The sequence below is a fragment of the Diadema antillarum genome, unplaced genomic scaffold, assembly GCF_040938485.1.
Source record: "Diadema antillarum isolate AM-2024a unplaced genomic scaffold, OU_Dant_1.0 seq00000698_RagTag, whole genome shotgun sequence".
Taxonomy (NCBI): Eukaryota; Metazoa; Echinodermata; class Echinoidea; order Diadematoida; family Diadematidae; genus Diadema; species Diadema antillarum.
Window position 1 is genome coordinate 829380 of NW_027271603.1, and position 12514 is coordinate 841893.

At 38.3% G+C, this 12514-nt stretch overlaps 1 protein-coding gene across 1 annotated transcript in view; it reads right to left on the bottom strand.

Annotated features, from left to right (window-relative positions):
* Positions 1 to 2023: 2023 nt before the first annotated feature.
* LOC139737667 (kinesin-like protein KIF13A) overlaps positions 2024 to 12514 on the bottom strand; it is an 87640-nt gene continuing 77149 nt past the window's right edge. Inside the window, exons 31-36 of the mRNA XM_071648344.1 lie at positions 11478 to 11531; positions 10667 to 10900; positions 9770 to 9796; positions 6056 to 6118; positions 3081 to 3491; positions 2024 to 2047 (exon numbers count right to left, since the gene is read on the bottom strand). Coding sequence (XP_071504445.1) covers positions 2024 to 2047; positions 3081 to 3491; positions 6056 to 6118; positions 9770 to 9796; positions 10667 to 10900; positions 11478 to 11531 — 813 coding nt within the window. The remainder of the gene's footprint in view (positions 2048 to 3080; positions 3492 to 6055; positions 6119 to 9769; positions 9797 to 10666; positions 10901 to 11477; positions 11532 to 12514) is intronic.

The window sequence follows — 12514 nt, forward strand, 5'->3', positions numbered from 1 at the left end:
ATTGAAAGAACCACATTTATAAAGTAATATTCATGACATAGAAGCCAGATTATACTGCTGAACAAAAACCACAACAATCAGATTACTGTCACATGATATATTATGAGTGATAGAAAATGCAAGTACTCTCCACTTGTACAGCTAGCATATTATACCACCTCACAGTGTGCAACCTCACTGCAGACAGCACTGATTTTAACAATGCAGAAAGAAGGGCATGTGTCAGCTGATTTAACGGCAGTACTACTCAGATGAAAGATATCCAATGGCATGTTTGTGGAGTACTTTAGATACACATACTTTCTTTGGGATTACTGACCTTACAACTGGTTTTAAAGAGCTAGTATTGGTCATTTGGTCAATAGAGTCAGAATTTTTGCTCTTGACACACCCACTTGGGCTGAATAAACATAGGTTGGTCTTGCTCCAGCATGCACACCTCACTGGCATAAATTGGCTCCTCTAAGCTGCATGATCCAAACGTTAAATACATGTCATCAGTACTTTCCCCTTGGTCCCCTACAGCAACATTGTGATCTGATGGCTCCTCATAGCTCCTGTCATATGGCTTTAGTGGGCAGGGACCTTCCATTCCTGCTGGGGGTGTCATGTGTGTAGAAGGAGGGTTCACATTCCCTCCCAGCGATGGTTTGAAACAACCTTGTACTGACACCATTGGTCCATCCCAACTTTTACTGAGGGTTGCCATGGGAGCGGAATGATCCACTGAGACAGAGGGGAGACAAGGCATCCTGCCATCTTGATGTATCCCCTCCACACAGACATCACGATCACTTGATGGTTGTTTCTTTGGGGTTGAATGATGACACATGTACTGACTCATTGCAGGGGGACTTCCATGGAAGACTTCATTCTTAGGAGGGGTGGACTTAACATCTTGGATGCAAGCAGGTGCAGATAGGCGCTTCTGTATCTTCTCTTCACTCATCTTTATTGCACGACTTCGTTTCTGGGCATAATAAAGAATTTTTGCCTGTAGGAGGTGACAGACAAAAAGAACAAGTAAAAAATTTCCTTTTTAATGGGATGTTAAAAATTAATATAATTTCATGTGCAATCCATGTTATGTCTTCTACCTATCCTGTTGGTGAGATGAGTTCTTGAGAGCTGGCATATACACTGACACAAGAGCCAGAGTTATTTTTCTCTATGAGAAAATTGCCTAATACAGCATCAACCTATTCCTATTTTGTGATACAGCTATCAAGGCCACAGACATTCAAAATTTCTGGTCATGATGCTCACAAACCATCAAATCCCTATAAAACAACAAGGCAGATGAAGATATACCACTATACTGGAGTGACTTGATGACAGTCAAGATTGCTCACACATCAAAGAGTGATGAGTGCATCACATCAAGCCACAAACACAAAAGGAGACCAGAGAATATGTTATCACTCCACAACCAGTTGGTGCACTTTACACATTCTTAATACTTTCTTAAAGATTCTACACATTCTCAACAAATATACAGAAACAGACTACAGAACATGAGAAAAAAAAATGGAAAACTACAAATTGGAAATATAAAAGTCATGTAACACACTGTTTGTTTTTTTCATCTTTTTCTGACATAAAACTGTCAAAACGGATTGGAATGCATAAACTGCTACACATAAAGAATTCAACAGAACAAATAAACGAGCTTGCATTCAGAATTTTTGAACCTGAAATGATATTTGTTTCATAAAAGCCAAAAAATATGCCACCTTATAGGAGAGCCAAATCCTCCTCCCCTTCATGAATAACATAACTTCAATTTTCAAAATCTAATATAACTCTGGTCACTCCAAATATATCCTGAAAACACAAGAACCTCCACTTCCAGATCTTGTTCAAACTTTACTTTTTAATAAAATGAACCTTCAGGACATATCAAGTCACATGCAGTACCAATTCTGTTATACACTGTGAGGAGTTTTGCAATCATACTGCATGACTAGTTGTCATTTCAGGATAGTCTTGGGATACATACCTACACAGACACTTTGAGTGTGTGTTAGAGAGGCAAACTTCGTCTTGCCTGCAAACAGGTTAGATAAAAACAATAAACACTGTCACAGCAACTCTAGAAAGATTAGTGCAGCTATCACATTGTCAAACACAACAACAAATATTAATGCTTCAATACAACTGCATCATACGAGTAATGAAACTAATATAATAAATACAAGGCAAACATGTAACACTTTGGGGTTTGAAGAGTCCATTGGAGAATGTATTGTGATGTCATAAAGAGTCCCTTCGAAGGGACATGGCATTTATCGCTCTGATCTTCACTGCCTGTCTCAAAAATGGACTCAAAGCAATATGGTTAGTTGGGCAGGCTTTTTCCAGTTGGTGATGTGCAAACACAACATTCCAACATGCTCAGAGAATGAGGAAGATTTTCTGTGTATGCACCCTTCTCCACAGAAGATTGATTGTGACCAGTTTTGAGCTTGTGCAGAGTCAAGTGTGATCTTGCAACACAAATCATATGTGATGTGCATTTTATCAATAACAGTACACAGCATGTAAATATGCACACATCAAGCTACAAATGCATGAAAAAATTGTTACTAGGCAGACACAATAATGTGAACAAATTGCCCGACTTGTACATGGGCAATATACACAAACAGCATGTGAATCATATGAAGAGTGATTAGGAGCACTTGGTCCAATCCCTTCAATTACTGGGTTATTAACCCATTGAAGACGAGTCCCAAGTATACTTGGGAAGGTGTCAATGGGAAATGTGTGTTGTAGCAATGTCAGCTTGTCCTCAACGGGTTAAACAAATCTTTAATCATTAGAAGTGAAAGCATTGACATGAACTGCTGGGTATGATATTCTGACATTATTATATAACATTATATAATATTACATAATTATATTATCATGATATTCTATTATGATATATTCAAAACTGAAACACAACAATGAGAACATGTGATATATCAACATTAATTCTTCGCAATAATAAGTAAATAAGTGCTTAATAAACTTGACAGTCATCACACATGGTTAGTGCTGTTTGAATGAAAGAGTTCTGGTGTCTGGCTTACACGTACCTCTACTCTGGAGGCGCCCCTCTCAGGGCGTACTTCCTCCTGTACCGGTCTCAGCGGCTTTCCTCCAGACTTCCCTGTACTAGGACGCCGAGGGGTGCCCTGCCCCATCATGGCAGGGTGCAGTGGGCTCAAGGAAGGCAAGATGGGAGCACCTAGTGGGTGCATCACTTGGTGTGAGGGGCTCATCCCAATGTGGGTGTGGTTAGGATGGGCGGAGCCAACAGGGCTGGCTGCGGGGCTGGAGCTGAATTGCATGCTGCTGGGAGAGCCACAGTAGTCACTGGTCTCTGACCTGGCATCCGAAGACAGGAGGAGGGAGCGTGGCCTCGAGGCCTTGTTGACGTACACAACGCCCCCTGGGGTAGGGGAACTAGGAGTGGCCAGATTGCGCAGGCTTTCCCACCTTAGGATCTGGTAGTCAAAAATTGAGTTTGGTCTCGTGACAACAAAAAGTAGCAAATGGTACAACACATTTTGAGACTCACAAGTTATTTGCACAAAATTAACTTTTTCTTTGATGAACGCTGTCACACGAGGCATGCTGTGGTAGTTGCATAGTGTACTAATAAAAAAATCCATACAGTGGTAACTACAAAACCAAATGAACATTATCACAAACAGGAATTGTGTATGTCAGTAACAGAATGATATGTAGGTATAAATGACATTGTATATTTAATATTAAAAAAAATAAACCAAAAAAAAAAAACAATTGGAGGGAGGGGAAACATTGCAAGAGACATACATTTCCAATCTTACAACACAAGGATTCCACAACACTCAGTGAGAAATACAATTTATGGGCAGAGCAAGCAAAGTTGTGGGTATCACAAAATAATAGAAACCATACATGACAAGCAGATAGCATAATGAACAATGTACATTGAATATTTCAATTAATGTGCAATAATTGCCAGTGATTACAAATCATGCAATAGTTTGTCAAGGAATGACAAGCCATCATCACCCAGTTTAAAGGCATCAGCAAGCCATGAGGCAATGGGGAAAGGAAACATGAAGAATGAGACAAAATGCTGTTAGAAACAAGGAAAATGTGTTGCACTGAGAGCAGTTATATCCTATCTCATAGTCACAGGTACTAAAAAAATCTGTACTCAATGCAACCTCAAGTCTATCACTTCTTGCACAGGGGTCAGTTCCATATAAACATCCTCGTTTCCTTTAAAGAAACACTTACAATAATGTAGTTTGGCTCATGAATTAACTCTGCTCATCATGGCAGTGACAAAGCATAATAGATAAGATCGAAGATTAAAGATCAAGATACATTACAGGACTTTTATTTATTATATCTCATCTGAGAATTCATATTATCTTTGGGATAAGTGACAATAATTTCCTCCCATGAGACACACTTGTAAAGGTGACATGGGAAAAAAAAATCACTACTCCATGTCCTTTTAGTGATCATGGTTATTTAAAGGCACAAATGAAATAATTAATTTGTCAATGTTTGCTTTAGTTTACTTCATTGACATCATGGTTGGTTTAGCATTATGAAATTACCATAATATATCTCCTAGATTTCCAAGTATACTATGATTTTCTCCGGTATGAAAAACTGTAAACTTTATTTTACACTGCATTCAGAAAATTTCTGTTGTGGTCCTTACCAGCTTTTTCAAAAGGGGTCTACAATGTTTCATAATGAAACCTCAGTTTTGAGATCCTCTTAACTTCAAGAAGGTGTTTGTTTTTTACTCCATGTTTTCAGTACTGTCAGTGGTTGTTATAGAGTACAGGGTACTATAATAACAATCTGCAATCAGTAATATACTATCTCTGTCCACACACATCATTTGTACACTACCTCCATTCTACCACTACACCATGCTACATGTAGCAGCCATATTGCATCCATCTAGAAAATGCCCTGCATTGGTCCCCTATCACTCCGGGTGAAGACGGACAGTGTCAAGTGACATCATGAGGAGTATCAGCTAGGATTTGAACCTACAACTTTATCAGAGGTTGCAATCTTTTACTGTGATATAATGTACTTTGTGGTAAGTAATATGTGCCTTCAGGCATTCATATCTGAGGGATTGGAGATAAGGCCTACTATACTTATGACACATACTGACACCATCCCATTCAATATCAGTAACTGACCCTTACTATCACCATCCCATTCAATATAACTGACTGACCCTTACTAATACCATCCCATTCAATATCACTGACTGACCATTACTAACACCATCCCATTCAAAATTACTGAATGACCCTTGCTAACACCATCCCATTCAATATCACTGACTGACCCTTACTATCAACATCCCATTCAATATCACTGACTGACCATTACTAATACCATCCCATTCAATATTACTGACTGACCCTTGCTAACACCATCCCATTCAATATCACTGACTGACCCTTACTATCACCATCCCATTCAATATTACTGACTGACCCTTGCTAACACCATCCCATTCAATATCACTGACTGACCCTTACTAAAACCATCCCATTCAATATTACTGACTGACCCTTGCTAATACCATCCCATTCAATATCACTGACTGACCTTTACTAACACCATCCCATTCAATATCACTGACTGACCCTTACTATCACCATCCCATTCAATATCGACTGACCCTTACTAACACCATCCCATTCAATATCACTGACTGACCCTTACTATCACCATCCCATTCAATATTACTGACTGACCCTTGCTAACACCATCCCATTCAATATTACTGACTGACCCTTACTAACACCATTCCATTCAATATTACTGACTGACCCTTGCTAACACCATCCCGTTCAATATCACTGACTGACCCTTACTATCACCATCCCATTCAATATCACTGACTGACAGTTACTAACACCATCCCATTCACTGTCAGACATTATTCCTGATGTTGCCATTTAGAAAGTACCATTAAAGGAACTATGCAAACTTCTCTGACTGAGATTGTAACTCAGACAAACAAACCTACCCGGAAATCTTCATCAAGACAATCCATGGAGCGACTCATATCCAGATTGCGCGGGATGGAGCCCTGCAGGGAATCATGGGATACATACAATGTTGATGGTTATGTAATATGAAATGAACATGATCCAAGGCAAGAGTAAATATACATATGTAAAAAACTATGGAATGCTAAGTGCATACTCACCATCCCATAACTGAGTACACAAAAATGTGTGTGCCAGCAGTTAGTGTATATGCCAATAATGTTTAAGTACACTGTTTCAGATGAGATATATACTGAAAATTAGATACTTAAATTCATATGGAATGCTGTAGAAATGTGACAATTGCAACAAATGGTGATTAACAGCATATGCAAAATAATGACAATTATGGAGTAGTAGATGGAGAACCTGTGATTAGATATTGCAAACCAATAGCTTCATACACACTTGCAGTAAAAACTAAAACATAGTTCTCAAAAAGGCTCAAAATACATCTTTCACCATCAGGAATTTGCCTGCAATATCAAAAGGGTCTACCAAGAAGTTTGTCTGACTGAAGCGATTTGCCAGGATAATGATTTGTTTTGGGGTATTTTGAGATTGAAAGTGAAAAATAGTTTTGATCGTAGTATACAACTTTTATTCATGAAGCGCCCTCCCCATACAGCGGTGGATTGGTAGAACTCTACTAGCATGTAACGATTGAATTGTGCCCTAGCTGAAGCATTAAATTGTATGCAAATAACAACCTGCTGCATGTTATTCACTCTCACACAATGGATACTGCTGTGGCCCGATATATTGTAATTGATGTAATCGAATATACAAAATCATGCAGCAACCACAATTGGATATGCTCTGATACTGCAATACTTCCAGCATACCCTTTTGGGTAATATATCACATTTTTGTCACTACCAAACTTAACTTGTGTGATCATAGCATTATTTCACGCATTTCTTTATATGCATTTTAGAGTAAAATTAACAGCTCCTGCAGGAGTAATGTATGAGTACTACAGTGTATGTTTTGCTTTAAAAAATATATTTGTCACAACTGTTGACAGACAAACACGCATGAGCAAATATGACATGATATACATTCAAGTCTGCATAGATCTTTTAAGTGTGCAAAGATATTAACAATAGGTCTATTACAATATCACCATATAAATTATTGTATCCAATGTGGCAGTTTCTTTTGGGGAAAATGGATTTTTATCTTGTTTTACATTTATGTTCCCTTTCCTGATTAAAAAAAAAGAAAAAAAACTCAAAATCGGACATATTCATTTATACATCATTTGTACAATGTAACTTATGTTGATTTTCAGGACTGTAAAATATGAAATCTGATTTTGAAAGAAAAGAAGGAAAGGAGGCACAGAACAACAAATACTCTATAAATAACAAAGAATCCGAGTGTCTAAATAAGCACCATGTCTTGATTGCATAATCATGAAGCCAAACAACAAACTACTGACATTGATACAGTGAGTGTGTCAGATATTACATGTGTGCTTGTTTCCTCTCTTTCAGTGATAGGATTGCCATGGTTTCCATGCTGCAGCCATTGATGAAATGATCATTTCTAAAGCAGGCAGTGCATACACACTAACAAGTAGCATGATTAGCCAATCCCATTTGTTTGTGATAGGCTTATGTTGTTAGCTATTTAAGAAAGATATCCCCTTCCCCCCCCCCCCCCCACCCCTATTCCAAACACAATGCTGAGGCTAATATGATATCACTCCTTAAAGGTGATAACTTTGGTCATCTCACTGCACTGACAAGCAAATTCATATTAAAAGAGCAGATCAGATAGGTACAATTGTACATTATATTCTCACTAGTTTAATGAAATGACCAATGCCCCACTCTGCATTAATGGCAGATTCGTCAGTTCAAGAAACTACAGATTGCATGTATAAACATAATCTGACATGTAACATTCAATGTCAATCAAATAAACATTGGTTCTTTACACATGACAGCTGCAAAGGTTAGTAGGCAGCAGAATAGATATCAAATGAAATAAATTAACAAGACACCATGTCAAGTGAGCTTTGAAATATGATACAAACAATTTTTTTTAAAATGCAAAATCACACTCACAAATTTATTTCACTGAGCCTGATAGCCTACAATAAAATGAACATGTTATGGACAAATGAGGAAATTAGTTGGTAAGAGTTTCGATACAGCCCTAGCTCATTTCGAACAATGAGTTATAAATGAGGTATAAAAATTATCTGTACTGCCTCAAAACCACTGAGTATCAATTTCTTTGGATGGATAAAGCAGCAATGACTATTTTCTTGTGATATGAATGTGTGTTAAGGTACTAGTGTCACAAGGCAAGATGATAATTTTAGTTCATCCATGTCTCACAAACTATCACTCCGCTCTTGGTCCTTCACTACATGGATTGTGGCTTTCGTTTAATAAAAAAAAAAAAAAAAATCTTTCACAAAGTTTATGATATGTCCTTTGGGATGTTTGCAAAATATGTCATTCACAACACACGATACACTAAACACTCGTTAGAAATAATTGTGAATCACAAGGAATGCATGCTTCTCTTGAAGATCCATCCTCTTCATATAGAAGTCAGATTTTCATGCTGCCCAATCAAACAAACTCAAAAAAGATGAAGGAGAAATGTTAATTTTATGAATCTGTCAGTGTTCTAGGTGGGCTGGTTTAATGAAAAGGATATTTCTGACAATTAGTATTGTATGTAGAATAACAACTACTGCCTATTTTTACATGAGAAAACAGAGAGTTAATGGTGCAGGTAATCTGGGTATTTGCTTCTGACATTAGATGGTGTTGTGTGTTAACCTATTCCTTGAACAATTCTCCAAGGACATTCAATGCCCCTAAACAAGATTCTGTTTGCCAATCGACAAAGAAAGGTCAGCTTGGTAATCAGCCTGTGTGAAGTAGTCAAACAAATAGAGCGTGGGCTGGGCTCACAAATGATCTTCTTATACACTATAAGAGTATACAAATTGTGGTCAGCGAAAGTCAAAATCTAGTGAGCTCAGCCTCGATTGCTACATTAGCTTTCAAACAAATTTTGCAGCAAAACAAGCACATTGGAAAAAATACAAGCAATTCTGAGACAGAAAAAGAACAAATATTGATTACAGAAACTCTATTCTTTCTATCAAAGTCATTTTTCTGGTCAGCATCATACAAACATTGATTTAGGCCAAGAATGCTGGCACTCTTGTGCACATTTTTGGGAACCAGTCATACTCAATTTTGTGTGTGAGTGGACGCTATGGGAGTCTGGAATATCTGGTTCCCAGAAGGAATGGGTAAAGAGTTTGGGGTGTGTGCATATCACTAGCAGTGTGAAATTGTGAGGATACAATGAGTTTTAACAGCCACATGGTCATGCACATTGGCTATTAACTGCTCAATGACAACACAGCAAACTGGGTGCTTTGATAGATGAAGTGTCTGTGGAATATCCTTTATACTAGTTGCTTGTGTGCTCTGATGACCTACAAATATATCATACATACATGCTTGTGTGATGAAGGTAGCAATGCCAAGACATTGAGCCTAAACACTATGACATGTATGAAGCAATGACTATTAAGAGATGAATGCTGACATGGTCAAATGATACTGCAGTGAGTAGATGACCAATGCTTCTAGAACTCAAGATGATTCTATATATCATAACACTTTGATTTTGTAACAACAGTCATTACTTACATCTCTCTCAGAGTAGACAAAGTAGGGCTACAGAGTCAAGATAGCAAAAGAAAAAACAGGTCTTGATTTCTTGAATATTTACCCGGAATCTTGTCAGAGAGATTTGTAATAGTGTGTGTAATGTAAATAGATAAAGATTGTTTGTGAAAGAAATATGTCACCACGAGGTAGTTTCACCGATGTATGAAAATGCCACACAAATGGTAATACCAAGAAACACACTTGTTGTGTCTATCATCACTGTTAGTTCCTAGATATTGTTGTTATTGTTTTATTGTGGTTGCTCTTCTTGATTTCCCGTCCTGTTTGTAGTCATTCTCAATCCACTGACAGCTTGATTTTCACCTTTTAATTCAACCTTAATGCCTGCGCTGACAGGTACACTATGTGTATGCAGTACTTCATACACTTAACACCCTGAAAATCTGATATTGATGCAAACACATATAAAGATGTGATTCACAAAAATACATCTTTGGGTGGCTTTCATTTTCATTCTCAATCCATACAGAGCTGCTGTAATGTCTAATGTAGTGTGCAGTGTGCATCATATACACAAAAGAGACCCACTGCTTTACTGTATTCACCATTTTCTATCTTTATAGGCAAGCCGTCTATGAAGGGATCCTTCATGCAGCTAGTTAAGTAGCTACTATCTAGTGCATGAAAAGAAATCCAGCACTGGGAAACAGCAATGTTAGTAGATATCAATGATACAACTCTCTGGGCATGTTGGTGTTTTCAGAATCTACATTTTTCAAGTTGTAAGATAACACAGCATAAAATCTGAGGCATCGTGACTGTGAACTCATTTTTGTGAATCTATGATTAGATATATACAAGGGGACAGGTAATTCTGACTGTCTTGGCTGACACACTACAATCAGTTCTACTCACTGCAATATTTGGCACACTGGACGTCTTGCGCAAATTGCGCCCTCTGCTGGCCAGTTTCTCCTTGATGATGACTTCCTGCCGTAGTCTATCGAGAGCTAGAATGCTCTCTACAGCTGAGACTCCCCTGGTGTACTTCTCAATGTACGTCTCACCGTCCGCAGTACTCCCGTTCTCCTCAGCACCAGCGGCTGCCATCAGAGCTAACGACTCGCGATCTTCTGGATCTTCCGATGCCTGGAGGGAAGGAAAATTATGAATCACTTTCTTTGAGGAAACAAGGATGCACAATGTATAACGATATGGATGTAGACATGTTAAGGCTGCAGAGACATGTTAGTGAAATCTCATAATGGCAAAAAAAAAAAGAAGAAGACAATTGTGATAGTTTAGAAACATTACAAGGCCATTTCATTTCAGGTTTCTGATTAACTTTTTTGTTAAGTGTCCTCTTCCAAAGCAAAGTGGGCTGGAAGTTGTTTTTTTTTTCTTTAAAAGGGGGATTCTAAATATTTTGGCAAAAGAGTCAATGACAGAGCATTTATCCCATACATGCCAAAACTGTTTGATTCTATTAACCCTCCCAAGATATGTCAATAACTCATGAAACTCAATGAATTGTGTAAAACTTCACAATTTACAATATTCTCCCAGAGAAAACATACACCCACACATAAACATACAAAATTAAAATCAGTTTTGAAAGCACATCAGAAATAAGTAATTTGTTCAAAAATATTAGCTATGCATGCCTGAGAGCTAAAAAGAGACAATGTTGTCTACATGACTGCAATTTTTGTTATTCAAAACTCACCTTTGGAATGTTGGAAACTATCTCATATGTCACACCACAAGCATGCACAGTGTCCTGGAAAATAAGTGCATAATGACTCAAAATTAGTTTAGAATGACTTAAAATATGTGGAAAATGAATGTAAATAATTAAGGAATGCCTCAATATAAGTGGAGAATGACTCAAAATAGGTGAAGAATGACTCAAAAAAAAAAAAAAAAGGGAGAATGACTGGAAAGCTTGACAGCAATCATCACTGTCATCAGTAGATATGAATACACCATAAGACTTGGTGACAGACTGGATGATATAACAAGACACATACAAGCACATGTTACAACAAGTCTTCTGTTTAACATATAGAAAGACAGGGAGAATTTGAGCTGGAGTTTAGGAACGCATTATAAATTATAGTGCTAACTTCACAGAATTTTTTTTTTGTAGATTGTCTTCAAAGGATTCAATAAATATTAGTGTCTTAATGGAGTCTAAGAGGACATACGAAAGAGTGGATATGAAGCATCACACAATTTTGATGACACTGTACCGAGTGATAACACTGGGACAAAACTGTCTTCACGCTGTAGAAAAATATGATCACTTAAACTGCCTTCAAGTTAATTCACAGGTAGAAGCCCCCAATTCGGTGGATTCCAAATACGGTGCGCCACCTATCGGTTGTAGCAAACAGGCCGATTTTCAACTTTGGGGTCGACATCGCGCTATGCAGCTAGCTAGAGCTACGCTGCAGCGCGCGCAGCAGACAGTTGTAGCTGCATGCGCAATGCACTGTTTACTGTACAATAACTGTACTGGCCTAGCGCCTGGCGATCGGTATACGCGGTAACTAGAGGTACGCGTTACGGTCGCCACAAAGCACAGCGGACTTAAAAAAGTGGCAGACCCCCCCCCCCCCCCCCAAGCCCAAGGCCGGCCCAAGGCGAAAATGGCAGACCCCCAAGACCTAGCTGTCTTCCGGCGAATGCGAGTCAACAAACAGAAGAAATACCTGAATGATCGTGGCAGTCAGGAGAGGCGGGCCAAGCCAGACCAGAAGG